We start from the raw sequence: 16,767 nt of genomic DNA, 5'->3' as shown, positions 1-16,767 counted from the left end.
TAATTTCGGTCAAGTTGCTGCCCCTCTCACAGCTCTTACTTCTGTCAAGACGTGTTTTAAGTGGTCCGGTTCCGCCCAGGGAGCTTTTGATCTTCTAAAAGAACGTTTTACGTCCGCTCCTATCCTCGTTACTCCTGACGTCACTAGACAATTCATTGTCGAGGTTGACGCTTCAGAGGTAGGCGTGGGAGCCATTCTATCCCAGCGCTTCCAGTCTGACGATAAGGTTCATCCTTGCGCTTATTTTTCTCATCGCCTGTCGCCATCTGAACGCAACTATGATGTGGGTAACCACGAACTGCTCGCCATCCGCTTAGCCCTAGGCGAATGGCGACAGTGGTTGGAGGGGGCGACCGTTCCTTTTGTCGTTTGGACAGACCATAAGAACCTTGAGTACATCAGTTCTGCCAAACGACTTAATGCTCGTCAAGCTCGTTGGGCGTTATTTTTCGCTCGTTTCGAGTTTGTGATTTCTTACCGTCCGGGTAGCAAGAACACCAAGCCTGATGCCTTATCCCGTCTTTTTAGTTCTTCTGTGGCTTCTACTAATCCCGAGGGGATTCTTCCTTATGGGCGTGTTGTCGGGTTGACAGTCTGGGGAATTGAAAGACAGGTTAAGCAAGCACTCACGCACACTGCGTCGCCGCGCGCTTGTCCTAGTAACCTTCTTTTCGTTCCTGTTTCCACTCGTCTGGCTGTTCTTCAGTGGGCTCACTCTGCCAAGTTAGCTGGTCATCCCGGTGTTCGAGGCACTCTTGCTTCTATTCGCCAGCGCTTTTGGTGGCCGACTCAGGAGCGTGACACGCGCCGTTTCGTGGCTGCTTGTTCGGACTGCGCGCAGACTAAGTCAGGTAACTCTCCTCCTGCCGGTCGTCTCAGACCGCTCCCCATTCCTTCTCGACCATGGTCTCACATCGCCCTAGACTTCATTACCGGTCTGCCTTCGTCTGCGGGGAAGACTGTGATTCTTACGGTTGTCGATAGGTTCTCTAAGGCGGCACATTTCATTCCTCTCGCTAAACTTCCTTCCGCTAAGGAGACGGCACAAATCATCATCGAGAATGTGTTCAGAATTCATGGCCTCCCGTTAGACGCCGTTTCAGACAGAGGTCCGCAATTCACGTCACAGTTTTGGAGGGAGTTCTGTCGTTTGATTGGTGCGTCCGTCAGTCTCTCTTCCGGGTTTCATCCCCAGTCTAACGGTCAAGCAGAGAGGGCCAATCAGACGATTGGTCGCATACTACGCAGCCTTTCTTTCAGAAACCCTGCGTCTTGGGCAGAACAGCTCCCCTGGGCAGAATACACTCACAACTCGCTTCCTTCGTCTGCTACCGGGTTATCTCCGTTTCAGAGTAGTCTGGGTTACCAGCCTCCTCTGTTCTCATCCCAGCTTGCCGAGTCCAGCGTTCCCTCCGCTCAAGCGTTTGTCCAACGTTGTGAGCGCACCTGGAGGAGGGTGAGGTCTGCACTTTGCCGTTACAGGGCACAGACTGTGAGAGCCGCCAATAAACGTAGGATTAAGAGTCCAAGGTATTGTTGCGGCCAGAGAGTGTGGCTTTCCACTCGCAACCTTCCTCTTACGACAGCTTCTCGTAAGTTGACTCCGCGGTTCATTGGTCCGTTCCGTGTCTCCCAGGTCATCAATCCTGTCGCTGTGCGACTGCTTCTTCTGCGACATCTTCGTCGCGTCCATCCTGTCTTCCATGTCTCCTGTGTCAAGCCCTTTCTTCGCACCCCCGTTCGTCTTCCCTCCCCCCCTCCCGTCCTTGTCGAGAGCGCACCTATTTACAAGGTACGTAGGATCATGGACATGCTTTCTCGGGGTCGGGGTCACCAATACTTAGTGGATTGGGAGGGTTACGGTCCTGAGGAGAGGAGTTGGGTTCCGTCTCGGGACGTGCTGGACCGTTCACTGATTGATGATTTCCTCCGTTGCCGCCAGGATTCCTCCTCGAGTGCGCCAGGAGGCGCTCGGTGAGTGGGGGGGTACTGTCATGTTTTGTCTTATATTGTCTTGTCATTTTGCTTTTCCCTCTGTTCGTTTTCCCCCTGCTGGTCTTTTTAGGTTCGTTCCCCTTTTTCTCTCTCCCTTCCTCTCTCTCTTCTCTCTATCGTTCCGTTCCTGCTCCCAGCTGTTCCTATTCCCCTAATCAATCATTTAGTCTTCCCACACCTGTTCCCTATCTTTTCCCCTGATTAGAGTCCCTATTTCTCCCCTTGTTTTCCGTTTCTGTCCTGTCGGATCCTTGTAGATTGTTCACCGTGCTGTGTCTTTGTATCGCCCTGTCGTGTCGTGTTTCCCTCAGATGCTGCGTGGTGAGCAGGTGTCTGAGTCTGCTACGGTCAAGTGCCTTCCCGAGGCAACCTGCAGTTTATTATCGAATCTCCAGTCAGTTCTCGTGATTACGAGTGAAATTGTTTTTATGCTTTATTTACCGCTCCGATTTGTCTAGGAGTATTGCTATTTCCTTAAACTGGATTAAAGACTCTGTTTTCGCCAAGTCGCTTTTGGGTCCTCATTCACCTGCATAACAATTTGAGGAAGTACTGGAATAGGACATAAGATCCTGTCCGTATTCTCCAGTAATAATGTCGCAGACGCTATGGTATTGGTACTAATAGAAGGTATTAAGTGCCGTGACCAATTAATTATTATCTGGGGAAAGTGTGTAGTGCTATCTTAGAAAATAGAAGGTGTGTATTGTAGACGGGGGTGAAGAATGCTGAAATACCCTGAACACCGACGGGAGTGTTTAGGAATAATAACTATTGATATGGCGACAAACAGACCCGTTTCTCCCTGTAATATAGAGATAGCAGAATTTAATAAAGCCATGAAGGCGCTAAAAGAAGAGTACGAGCATTCTGCCAATTCGCCTGGAATATGGGAAAGTTTTAGCAAATTAGATCCAAATTGGACAACATTTTTCGTGCAGACGGAGAATTCAAATCAAATAAAGAATTCAGAGAGGCAATTATGACTTGCCACAAGGACATAAAACCAGAATCAAAAGCGCAAGATACCAGTGTTTTGATGTCAGCATTCTAGCAACCGAAAATGCATAACGATAAACCCATAAAGTGGAACACCAGTACTTTACTACAGAAGGACTGGGAGTGTGTTGAAAAAACATTGAGCTTTTGCTTTGATGACGGGGTTGAACGCTGTGATCAAAACGGTAACTACGGGGGTAGATTTGATTTGAGACGATGTTTTGAGAGTGGAATATGACTCCGCTCACCTCGCAGACGTGCGAGGGGTTAATAAGGCCCGAGAGAAAATCACTATGGTTTCAATGGCCAGGATAAAACTAAGAACCGTAGCGGAAAAAACCTAAGCGTAAGGAGTCCCACATCTAAAACAGGGAGCTTTCGGGTATTGGAAGAATGAGTGTAAGGTGATACTGGAACCGAGTGCATTAGCAGGAAATGCAGCTATACAAGAGTTTGCATCTTTTTCAAAAGAGCAACAACTACTCGTTTTGAAGTTAGCAAGAATGTAAATTTCACATAACGGTGTATAATTCCGTTCGATCAATAGTGGTTCATAGATATGACGTTTTTTATGTGAAAGGAGACGTAGGTCACGTCTCGTCAACTTTCTAATAGATACAGGCGCTCAAATATCACTAATTCAATACGATGAAAAAAATGGCTAAATTTGCAACATGGAAAAGTATCACATTCAGCAGGGTAACATGGGCACAATCTAAGGAGATACAACAATACCCATGTCATTACATGGCTACGGGTATAGAACCGATTTTGGGAATCGTTAGACTCGGTGGAGAGATACTATTGCCGTGTTGTGGGATTTATTGGAAGCAGTCTTTTCAATTCAGTTAAAATGGGTATGAAGGAGAATGAAATGTTTTGAAGAGGTATTTAAATGGTTTCCGGAGGACAGGGAAAGAAAGGGAGAGGAAACATTTTAATGGTGGCGAAAGCCTTGAATAATAAAAATCCCTAATGAAGAATGATCAACTTCATTAGGAATTGAATAGAAGGGGGGGTTTCAGCATAAAATTCATGAGAAACACTGTTCTCTGTCCAAATTGTACCATTACTTTAGGAGATTATTATTATTTCTGTAGGGAGTTATAAAGAGTTGTAATTCTAAATAGTTCATTTTTGATTTAACATGTTTTTTTTTTAAATCACGTGTTGGAAAGGGGTAAATGACCAGTTCCATGAGGTCCTGGTCTTCGGGGTACTTATACAGTGGTACTGTGTTCAGGCTGCATATAGAAAGGGAAATATATGTTAATAAGGGATGACAGTAACTTCCAATGGAGGGTGAAATATGTATTGCCATCTTCATGATCTGGTAACCATCCTAGAGGTCGCCAATAGAATAAAGGGAGCAGGGACTCATTTAGAAAATGTTTATTTGTATTTTTTTAGCAGTAACACTGTTATGCTTTTTGACATTTGCCTTCGAGATGGTATAAAGGAAAGGTTAATGTCATAATTCGTCATATATTCAATGCTTGTCTAATTTACTGAAACAGAAATGTAATGAACTTAACTGTTGTTATGATCTGTGTTTTTTTTTTTTTTTTAGGTTTTCATGGAAGGTGATGTCAGATCGTGTTTCAATGCATTGTAGAAATCATTTGACCATAGACGGTGTGTGTCAACCTCACGACCCTGCCTAAACGGCTGAAGAAAACGCGACGAAGGCGTGCTATAAGACACAGTGACTTTTACCGCTCCTATCTGAGTCCGAGCCATAAAACAGGACCGGGTTGCTGAGAGCGTGTGTGGAGTGAGCGTAGAGAGAGAGAGAAGCTCAGCTGAGAGACTCGTGTGCGTGGGAGAAACTGAAGTAACTATTTGGATATTTAAAAAAATCGGGTCATTATCAAGGGCCATGAAATGTGACAGGCAAAAGTGACATGTGCCGTTGGGAAAATGAAGTGTAAACGATATCCGAAGAAGACACGCTAGAATGATAAGTGGCGAAGGAAGGAAGGGTTGGGGCTGGGGGTATACGCCCTGCTAACTATTTAAACTGAAAATGCATTGAGATCCTGATCTTTCTTTACCAGGCCACTCATGACAGGAAAACAGGGGGAAAAGGGGGGGGGGGGGGCTGTAATGAGAAGAGTTATGGCCGGCAATAAAAGGTGCTTTATAAATGTGTTCTAACAGGGATGTATTGTGGGGAGTTGATCAACTGGAATTTGAGCCTTAGTCTCAAAGTAAGCACAGAGGTCAGTCATTCTACATTCGGGTTGGATAAGTTCTATAATGTTTTCGTTGTGATTGGAATACTGAGAGAGAGAATGGATCAAGCACGATGAGGGGCCGGGCCGCTGCTAACGTTTATGTGGCCGAAAGGGTTTGAAGAAACTTCTCTAAGTGTCATCGTGAGGGCGGGTCATTTGTGTGGGAGACTCACTGGATGACAGCTTGGGACAACCATGAAAGTTGGTTTTTGTTTTACCCTCTATTCAGAGTTGATATGTTACGTCGCATCAACGAGTGGTGCAAAGTCATTAAAACTTGTACTTTGTTTCTCTTTTCTTTTCAAGTTGATATGTTTTGGGGTTTTGTGGAACATGAGGGTGTTTCATTGTTCCAGAGGAGGGAAGGATGTATATTGACTAAATTGATTTGAGAATGTGTTGGTAGGTTTTTAAATGTAGAAAATGCATTTGGAGTATAGTGTGTTGTGAGTTAGACGTAATGATAGAGGAGTATCATTCCCAGAGACTGAATATTGTTACAGGAGATAGCTGCTCTCCTTCTATGAGCTAACTGTACACAATATGGGGATTTAATTGAACGTTACACATACCCAGATCATGGTGAAAGTAGAAGAGACAGTGTTGTTATATCAGACACCATTTTCAACTTTCAGTAATGAGTTTGTCACAGAAGGCATAACACTTAAAATAATAGCTACAGATCCCTGTATACAGGAGGCCACATCGCCAGAAGGACTAGCTACAGATCCCTGTATACAGGAGGCCACATCGCCAGAAGGACTAGCTACAGATCCCTGTATACAGGAGGCCACATCGCCAGAAGGACTAGCTACAGATCCCTGTATACAGAAGGCCACATCGCCAGAAGGACTAGCTACAGATCCCTGTATACAGGAGGCCACATCGCCAGAAGGACTAGCTACAGATCCCTGTATACAGGAGGCCACATCGCCAGAAGGGAAGTTTGCTGTGATAATAGCAGCACATCTCCTGCAGAGTGTGATTAAGAAACATGTGACTCACGAGTTTTGTACGGTTGGAAACTCTTCCAACGCCACTAATCTCGCCCCCATTTCTGACAGCTAATAATCACTAGACATACCTCCCAGTAGATTGGGACCGAACCACAGTAAATGGTACATGTCAGAAGGTGGCTGCTTATCAACCGTTGGGGCCCAAAGTTTACACTGTAACAAAGGTGTTTACAAACGGGTGGGGGGCTTGGGATGAGAGATGTGTACCTAACTTGAGCACAGGGATGTATCATCCGCAGGTACCAACTGTAGCATAATACAGGAGGTCAGTGGAGATGTTGGTGACGAGAGACCAAGGGATATAATGAGAAACAGGTAGGGGGTATCTGAAAGTTCAGTCCTAGACTTATCAGTAAAACACGAAGACAATAGGAGAGCAGGAGACAAATTCCGGGCAATAGCTCGTCTCACAGCTCCCTGTAGGAACAGTAACAGAAAAAGCAGTAGCAGAAGCGTAGAATGCTATATTGATAGCATGGAATTGGACAACTGCGCAAATGAGGGGTATTGGGAGACTATAGTCACGGGCCACGTTGGAAGTAGCTATGGTTACATTTGTAGCATTGTTGGGATATCAGTTTATGACGACTCATGTCACATGGATTGGTTACTGGTAACTGGGGGACCGATGGGAGGACAGGGGATGCTGTTATTCAAATATCACAAATGATGTTGTCAGGAAATAACCCATGTGTTACAGTGTGCCTATCCTCAGGAGGAACCAGGATATAACCCATGTGTTGCAGTGTGCCTATCCTCAGGAGGAACCAGGATATAACCCATGTGTTGCAGTGTGTATATCCTCAGGAGGAACCAGGATATAACCACGGGCTGAATTCTGGAGATGGAGTGTACATCAAGAGACACCAGGGGGGTGTTGGAACAGCATTGACTTGAGAGACACACTACTTTGAACAGTACCTGCAGTGGTTAAGACCGTCATGTCTCTCCTGGGTGGGTGCATAGTTCTCATGTGAAGTGAGGTCCAACAGCATAATGGGTGAGTGAAGACACCATGACACAGGAAGCGGAGCGAGAGAGAGAGACTAGATTCCACTGTAATATATACAGATGGGTTGGGTCTGGGAACTACTAAAAACATCAGTTGGTTTGGGGTTTAGCTGCTTTATGGGTTAATGCATCATATGATAGAGGAGAGGGGTAATTGTACTGTGAACAAAATGTTGAAGGCATTGATGTGAAAGCAGATACAGTGCCGAGTTCCCTCAAATCCAAATCAAATCAAATTTTATTTGTCACATACACATGGTTAGCAGATGTTAATGTGAGTGTAGCGAGATGCTTGTGCTTCTAGTTCCGACAATGCAGTAATAACCAACGAGTAATCTAGCTAACAATTCCAAAACTACTACCTTATACACACAAGTGTAAAAGGATAAAGAATATGTACATAAAGATATATGAATGAGTGATGGTACAGAGCGGCATGGGCAAGATGCAGTAGATGGTATCGAGTACAGTATATACGTATGAGATGAGTATGTAAACAAAGTGGCATAATTTAAAGTGGCTAGTGATACATGTATTACATAAAGATGCAGTATATACGTATACATATGAGATAAATAATGTAGGGTATGTAAACATTATATTAAGTAGCATTGTTTAAAGTGGCTAGTGATATATTTGACATCAATTCCCATTATTAAAGTGGCTGGAGTTGAGTCAGTGTGTTGGCAGCAGCCACTCAATGTTAGTGGTGGCTGTTTAACAGTCTGATGGCCTTGAGATAGAGGATGTAATGTGGATTAGGGATATGCACTTGAGCATTAGGTGTTTGTGCCAATCAGGTGAAATGGAGAAGATGGGGAACAAAGTGAAAATGACATGGGAACACTTCTCGGAACCTGGGGCCTAAAGGGGAAGACTGGGTGAAAGGATGAGGAAGCTTTTTAGAGCTTCCCTTTTTGTGGAACCCAGCAGGAAATTATCTTGGAGGGATAGAGTCAGGTGAAGAGACAGTGGGAATTGTCATGGTTTCAGACTTTGGTTTTCATGCATATATAAATATGTATATCACATTGTTAATACTGTTATGTTTTATGTTTTTTTGTTTCAGTTTTGTTTTTTATAAATTTGTTAATTTTTCTAAAAACCTATTTTGGCTTCGTCATTATGGGGTATTGTGTATAGATTGATAATTTATTTAATCAATTTTAGAATAAGGCAGGAACAAAATGTGGAAAAGGTCAAGAGGTCTGAATACTTTCCAAATGCACTGTATAACATAGTGTACAGTACAGGGAGTGCCAAGTAACTCACCCCATGCCCCAGAGCCCTGGTAAAGCCCAAGCCCATACTGTTTCGGGTCTTGAAGAACTGATGGGTGAAGTGCTGAGCGAAGAAAGCAAACATTAGATTGGTTCCCCTTGGATCCCGCCTGAATTGCCTCCTCAGAAGAAACTTCTCCACCACCAGCTTTGGGTCTGGGAGGACAGACTTTCCTGGAGAAAAGAGAGGAACGAAAGTATGTTAGCTATGCATGTTGCAGTTGGGAAGATTTATTTCACTGGGTAATCTCCAGTAAAGTCTCTGTGGGATGCCTTCATCCTATTTTCTAATAGGAACTTTGGATGCCCTCCATCTCACCTTTGGTACCCATAGGGGTGGGGCAGTCTTCTGGCACAGGGGGTAGGATACGGGTGTAATAGGAAACATTGGAGTAGGACTCCCAGCTGAGGTATCCATACTTGGAGTTGAAGGTAGGAGGACTCGGAATAAGGTTGGATCTGACTTTGGGAGGGAGAAAACATCATTGTTTGACACATTGCATTTTCAGTAAAACTTTAGGGCTATGATGATCAATAACAATGTTAGGAGGAAATACAACCCATGGGATAGGTGTGTGTGTGTGGTTGTACTATCCTTATGGGGACCAGAAGTCCTCACAAGCAGTGGAGGCTCCTCAGAGGAGGACCATCTTCCTCAGTGAATTTCAAAAATATTTTAATTGTGAAACATTTAAATTGATCCATTTTAGATAAAGCTACACTAAATATAATCACATCACTAAATAACTGATTAAAAACACACTATTTCGCAAAGAAGGTCTGCAGTAGCCTCAACAGTACTCTGTAGGGTAGCACCATTGTGTATCCGGAGCTCAGTTAGCTTCTGTACTCCTTTGGGTACATTGACTTCAATACAAAACCTTGGAGGCACATGATTTTCACGCCCTTCCATAGACTTAGACGGTAATTATGACAACTTCCGGAGGACATCCTCCAGAATATCAGAACCCTTGCCGCATGAACTGACATGTTGTCCACCCAATCAAAGGATCAGAGAATGAATGAATCTAGTACTGAAAGCATACGCTACAACAAGCTAACACTGCAGTGGATAAAATGTGGTGAGTAGTTGACTCAAAGAGAGAGACTATAGTTGAACAGTTTAACAAATTAATTTATTCCAAAATGAAGGAGAAGCAAGAGAGAGAGATTGAAAGTAAAAAAAACAAATGACACTTACCTAGCAAATGCAGCTAGCTAGTTTAGCTTACTGAAACACCCTGCTCAAACAGAGGTATGCTATGTAAGCTAGCTGGCTATGACTTTCCAAAACAACACCGGAACTCAAGGTAAGCTTTTGGTATTATTAATTTATTGCCACTGGGACCCGCCGGTGTGATTGCTTACTGACTGTACACTGTAAAATGACTGCATGATTGTAGCCGGTTTACTAACACGTTAGTTCTATTAGCTATACTGACTATGACTTTACTCAGGCTAATATGGTGACAACGATGTAGACTGTGTGTGGTGGTTTGGCTTGGAAAAGTTGTTTTTGCCTGGTCACATACAGCTGATGTGTTGCGCATTGAAGTCCACAAGCAAAGGGAAGAGGTGAGAGAAGGAGAGCACATAGGACGTGGCTGCCATGAAAGTGAACTGTGTTTACGAGTGATCAGGGGTGTACTCATTCGGCCGATTCTGTTAAAAAACAGAAGCAAGCGTACCTGAATTTGTCCAATAGAAACTATTGTTTGCAACTGTTGAACTAATGATTACGCCCTGTATCAACTAGATGCAGGCAAGAGTGTGCAAGGTGGTGTTAAATGTCACTGTCTGTCCATATGTCACTGCCTGTCACAAATTTGTCTGTGGACCTGTGTGCACCTACATTGCAAACTTTCATTCATAGGCTAGATTGATGATGAGTACATGGAAAATGTGAGTATCATGTAGTAGCCTAAACCTATCGCTGTTACATTGAACTGGGTTGTTGGAATAAGAATGAGTCATCTTAGAAATAAGGCCATGCTCATGAAAAAAAAATTGGCCTCCCTCATCTTACTGACCACCACTGCTCACAAGGATAGTTAAACAAGGAACATTCAAACATGTCGCCATTCCCCACAATGAAAAGGCTATTTTAGGCTTAGGGGTTAGGTTTAGGGTTAGAATTAGGGTTTGGGATTAAGGTCAGGGGTAAGGGTTAGATTTAGGGGTTGGGGAAAATAGGATTCTGAAAAGGAAAATAAATTGTTTGGTCCCCATAAGGATAGCAAAACAAGTGTGTGTGTCACATTTTAGATGAAGAGATGTTACTTCTCTCATACTCGTAACGTCAGAAAATAACGGTAACCGCAGAACCCAGATAATCAGTTTTTAAAACTGCAACTTCCAGCAGAGTTAAGACATTCTCAACTTTGAAGAAATTTCCAATTTCAGTGAGTTGAAGAAACTTTCAATTGAAATTAAGAAACATTATTAACGTTCAGTTTAAGACCTTGGATCAATCCAAAGCACATTATAAAGCAGTACAGTAGACGCCCCCTTTAAGGACAATTTCTTCGCCGTTCACGGAGATTCCACTCACGGTAAAAGCTACGGATGTCGGCTCAAGCAGAAATGACCTTTAAAAAGGGCAATGCCGTCTAGTGCCACGCACTATAACACACTATGGGTTGAATCCCATATAAAACGAAGAAACGTTCAGTTAAAGAAACACGCAGACTGAAAAATATGATTTAATTCATTTGAAGTGTAGCTTGATTTGGAAAGCCTCAAGCAAACATTTGAGGGATGAAAGTATCAATGTGATGTAACTGAAAAGCAATTCACATTATAGTACATAATATCAAAAAACTAGACTTTAACTTTGTCTTTCACATGCAAAGCAAAATAAACCTGTGGGCTCGATCATTATTATTTGACACACAAGTCAGGTTTTGCATTTTAGCCAGGGGTTGGCACCAAAATTATTTTCCAAAATGTTTTTCATTTTGTTCCAGTGTTCCGACCAGCAAAATAAAGTTCTGAACCGGTTCGAACAAAACAATAAAAAATTAAATGTATATCTAAATTAAATTACTTCACCAATCAGTCTGGATAGAGCAGCTTGCTATGGTGGCGGCAAGCTATAATAGTTCTGTCGGGCGCGAGATGCGACTGAAATTAAAACTGTCTGCAGTACTAGCGAGTTAGATGGAAGAACTCAGAGAATGGTGATGACACCATGGGTCAATGTGTGTTATCCAAACATTTACATGGGGAGAACATAACAGAGAAACCATGAAGCAAATGGAAACAAGTTGTAAGCAAACTATCCAATGAGTGTATTGGTAGGGAAGGGAAACTCTTCTCTTAACGTAACACCATAAGAGTAGATATGAATATGTACAGTACAGGTCTGAGTAGTGATAATGGGATGAGGATTCAATTCTAGAAGCACTTTGGAGAGCATTTTTGCATTTTCAGCACAATGGATCCATGCATACATTTCTATCATCATAGCATGTTTCACCTGGATGTAAAGCACTGTACACCTTATGGTACTAAGTTAGTCCTTCCACCACTTATACACAGCGCCCACTATAGCAACCATTTTGTGCCAGAATGCTCATGGCTGCATTGAATGTCAGGCGACTAACCTGTGAGCACCACCCTCATGAGCCAGTCCCGCATGAAGGTCCTGTTGATGAGGTTCCACAGCCAGTGGAAGTGTGTGAGGATGTAGTGGACCACGTCAGGGCTCGGCTTCAGCTGTTGGTGGACTCTCGTCCAGAACTCAGCTAAAACACACAGAGAGAAGACAAACAGCACACTGTAATAAAAAATATTAAAAATCTAGTCATTTCAACTAATCATTATTAAGTAACTGGTTCCAAAGCCTTTTTATTTTAGATTACTCAACTTTTCAGTCAAAGTGTTACCTGAACTTTAAGAGCGTCTGCTAAATGACTTAAATGTAAATGTAACTTAAAATGTATAGTTGGCCCAAACTTAGCTCCAACTTGAGAAAACTTAGGCAAAAATGCAGTCAACTTAAAATGCATTTACTCAACTTGTCTCATATATGTTCATTCAACTAGAAATTATTATTTGGGCAGCTTCACTAAAAAATATACAAAAAGTTGTGGAACTAAACACACGGTGCTTTTCGGTCACACACTGTGCTTTTCGGTCACACACTGTGCTTTTTCTTTTCATCTGGTTACAAATCCTTCTGCACATGAGGAAAGGATAACAATGTTTTGATAAACTAGAGAGGAAAATTGAAACTATAACTTGAATCAGAAGATTGTAGAAGCAAAACACTTAACTTACGGATAGTGCAATTCTGTCCATAGAAGCCGGTGCGAGTGCAGTCACATTCATAGCGGTCAATGCCAAACCTGACACACACACCCCAGTTCTGACAGGGGTAATAGCAACAGGGATTCACTGCAAATTATAAAACATACACATGTCAACTAAAGTATAGTTTAGGCACTGAGCTTTTCCTGACCATGTGACCTTACCAGGAATAGCAGAGTTGTTCCTAGTAGCGTACATACTTTTTCCTGATCAGCACAGTGCCTCATTGTCATAAATTTGCCAGCTACAGTAAAGACTGCCAAGACACAATAGAGGGTGTCCATTTGTCCAATGTCTCTCTAGCTTGGGTGCCAGCCTGAAAACTGTGCTCATAGCATCAGTGGAACAATAATCTCAGGCTGGAACTTGATGTGTTGCTCCCTTTCGTTTGATGAGGTAGGGAAGACATTTATTACAGTAACTACGTGACATTATCTGACGAGGACACTGACCGGAACCACAGCTTAATTACCTCGGAGCATGGTATCTTAGTCGGGTACAAATCAAAACTCAAGATGTGTGCACAACCTAACCTACTATTGTCACACACATCTCCCACTGGCAGCAATGCAAAATTGCATTTACAGTAGGTTAAATCATCTCAAATTAAGATTTGGCCTAGAATAAACTAGGAAACTAGGAAACTAGCAAACTAGGAAAGAAGAGGGTTAGGACTACTGGGAGTCTGACTGGGGTCAGAGGGCTGTGGTAACAGAAACGTCTGCTGCCATGAGACAAGCAAGATGCCAACTCTCACATCCTTGGCCCTGCCATCTCTATCATGTTACGGCTTCCTGTCCTTCCCTCACAGACAGACACACATCCATTGAGATGATCATAAATAGCATTTATCATTTTCAAAATGAAGAGTGGATGTATGAATGGCAGTAGTTCAGCAAACCCTTCCTAATTGAGCAGGATTCTTCAGTCATGTCCTTTAGATAACTGGAGTCTTTCAGTCTCTTTCTGCCAAGAGGAAACTCTGTCTTCATGATAGGAGAAAAAACCCTATACTGTGCTAGTAGTCAATGCATTCAACTGACAGCACAGATATTGGCGTGAATATTTATAATATAAATTTGTATTAACACCATGGTGCCCCCCCCCCCCCATACAACCCTTTAAAATGACCAAATAACGGAAGTTAAAGATATGTACAATTAGGGCTGTCAATTTATTTGTACAAATAAATAGCATGATCCTTCTTGTTTATTTCAAACTAGCTTCATCCACTTGCAAATATGTTTACTTGTGTCATCCGTGTTGCCATACAAACAAATATGTCTGGCTGCCTGTTCATTGGAGCTTCATATTGTAATGAAACAGCAGGTCTCGAACCCTCAACCTTCGAGCCCGAGGTCCGGCGCGCTATCGACTGTGCCGCAAAAGCATGCTCGTGCGGCAGAGTCGATATCCGCGCTTATAAACCCAGGGTCGTTACACTATTAATTAAACTTTGGAAAATGTAAAAGACACAATGTGCTCTTTCGAGATGTTTTGGATATTCTTTTCAGCAGTTTTAAATAACTGTATGCATCTCATATAATCCAGTTGATAGAATTTCAACACAGACCTTCTAGCCTCAGTGGCTAGAAGGTCTGTGTACCCATATCCATAAAGGATTCCCGAGCCTTTAGTCAGAGTCAGCCATTCCACCTGTTGCCCATCGCTGCAAGTTGCCCGCCCCTGCTATAGGTTTTAAAATATTAAACACCTACCAACAGTACTGGCGTCTTCCACCTCCTCCCCGCGACATGTTGGTAACCTTTGCAGCAGGATACATGCCCAGACGCATACGACGCACTCTTAAAACACAATTATTAACGTGAATGAATGATCAAACCTAAAATTATGTGAAGGTTTGGTGCCATTGGTAAAAAAATAATTGTCAAAAACTCACCTCTCATTGTAAGATTTACTGCATAAGCACCTTCAGCGGGAGCGTCTTCCCAATACAGCAGTGCAAAAATAATATATGCTGCACTCATGAAGAAATACTCATAACCAATACGATGTATTTCCTTCCTGGAAGCTGTTTAGATACAATCTAAAAACAAGTCCACACAGAATTGCATACGTGAAAGTTCATTTCGGCAGGGGCGAAAAAAATGGTAAGCAACCTCCCCATCTCCTGGTTCACTTCTATACAACACATGGGACTGCTACATCTTCTTCTTAGGGATTGGGTTTGCGGATCGCATCCAACTTTGAGGTGTTTACACCGCCACCTACTGTACTGGAGTGTGAGGCCAGTCACGGCCTACCTAAATTACTTTCCGGTAATACAGAATTGGGGAAAAGGACAATTAGCCTGCCAACTATTAGCCCTTACAACAACAACAAAAAACACCCCTCCATTACCCCCATTTAATAACCCTTCTAATTATTCTCAAGGCGAACGGTCTGGGAGGACAGAATCACATTGGACTTGATGCAGTTGCGCATTTAAGGAAGAGGCAACGGAAGAGGCTCCACTCCCTTCAAAATATTTCTTTAAGAGAAGACAACGATAAGCAGAACTAGTGAAGATGTTTTGTATGGAGGTCTGGGAGTTTTCTGAATTTGGTCTACACAAAAAATGTAATTGGTATTTGTTAAGTGAGGGGTATTTGATTGAATAGAAGTTATGTAATGTTTAGGTTACAAATGTACTGATATGAGTGGACGCATGTGGCTTCTCTGCAACTTTGAGAAAATGATTTCATATCGGAGTTGTGTCTGCTGTGCACATACGTATCTGCCCTCTGATTGACTAGAATGTTCCCACCTGATCTTGCCGCCCCCCGCCTGCTTTTCCGCCTTTTCAACAACGACTCCGGAGAGGAAGAGGCGGAGCGAGAGTGTCCCTTCCCGTCAAATTCTGTCCACGTGGGAATACAGCTATAAACAGTGGCATCATGCACCCCAAAAATCTGAGTGGGAACAAGTATGTGAGGCCACACACATACCTACTGCCAACCACTATATGAAGAAGTTTAAGGAAAACATCAACTCAAATTGCTCCTTTTGTAATGACCACCCAGAATCAGTGTTGCATCTTTTTGGGCATTGTATGCATGTAATGCATGTGTGCATGTATGCACCCTTTGCCTTGATGACAGCTTTGCACACTCTTGGCATTCTCTCAACCAGCTTCATGAGGTAGTCACCTGGAATGCATTTCAATTAACAGGTGTGCCTTAAAAGTTCATTTGTGGAAATAATTTTTTTAATGCGTTTGAGCCATTCAGTTGTTTTGTGATACGGTAGGGTGATATACAGAATATAGACCTATTTGGTAAAAGACCAAGTCTATATGATGGCAAGAACAGCTCAAATAAGCAAGGAGAAATAACAGTCCATCGTTAATTTAAGACATGAAGGTCAGTCAATACAGAGGATTTCAGTCGCAAAAACCATCAAGCGCTATGATGAAACTTGCTCCCATGAGGACCACCACAGGAAAGGAAGACCCAGAGTTACCTCTGCTGCAGAGGATAGGTTAATTAGAGTTAACTGCACCTTAGATCTTAGCCCAAATAAATGCTTCAAAGAGTTCAGTAACAGACACATCGTAAAATCAACTGTTCAGAGGAGACTGCGTGACTCAGGCCTTCATGGTCGAAATGCTGCAAAGAAACCACTACTAAAGGACACTAATAATAAGAAGAGACTTGCATAGGCCAAGAAACACCAGCAATGGACATTAGACCGGTGGATGTCTGTCCTTTGGTCTGATGAGTCCAATTTGAGATTTTTGGTTCCAACTGCCATGTCTTTGTGAGACGCAGAGTAGGTGAATGGATGTTCTCCGCATGTGTGGTTCCCACCATGAAGCATGGAGGATATGGTATGATGGTGTGGGGGTGCTTTGCTGGTGAAACTCTCTGTGATTTATTTAGAATTCAAGGCACACCAGCATGGCTACCACAGCATTCT

The 16,767-nt window shown here is 42.9% G+C and overlaps 1 protein-coding gene across 1 annotated transcript in view; it reads right to left on the bottom strand.

The window, feature by feature from the left end:
* Positions 1–14,993, bottom strand: part of LOC124036129 (prostaglandin G/H synthase 1-like) — a 29,778-nt gene extending 14,785 nt beyond the window's left edge. Inside the window, exons 1-6 of the mRNA XM_046350290.1 lie at positions 14,750–14,993; positions 14,568–14,654; positions 12,820–12,936; positions 12,144–12,284; positions 8,858–9,001; positions 8,531–8,712 (exon numbers count right to left, since the gene is read on the bottom strand). Of these exons, the coding sequence (XP_046206246.1) occupies positions 8,531–8,712; positions 8,858–9,001; positions 12,144–12,284; positions 12,820–12,936; positions 14,568–14,654; positions 14,750–14,837 (759 nt within the window). The 5' untranslated portion in view covers positions 14,838–14,993. The remainder of the gene's footprint in view (positions 1–8,530; positions 8,713–8,857; positions 9,002–12,143; positions 12,285–12,819; positions 12,937–14,567; positions 14,655–14,749) is intronic.
* Positions 14,994–16,767: the final 1,774 nt, after the last annotated feature.

The sequence above is a fragment of the Oncorhynchus gorbuscha genome, linkage group LG05 (genome assembly GCF_021184085.1).
Source record: "Oncorhynchus gorbuscha isolate QuinsamMale2020 ecotype Even-year linkage group LG05, OgorEven_v1.0, whole genome shotgun sequence".
Classification (NCBI taxonomy): domain Eukaryota; kingdom Metazoa; phylum Chordata; class Actinopteri; order Salmoniformes; family Salmonidae; genus Oncorhynchus; species Oncorhynchus gorbuscha.
Note: the sequence above shows the minus strand (reverse complement) of the source record. Positions and strands in the feature narration are given on the sequence as shown.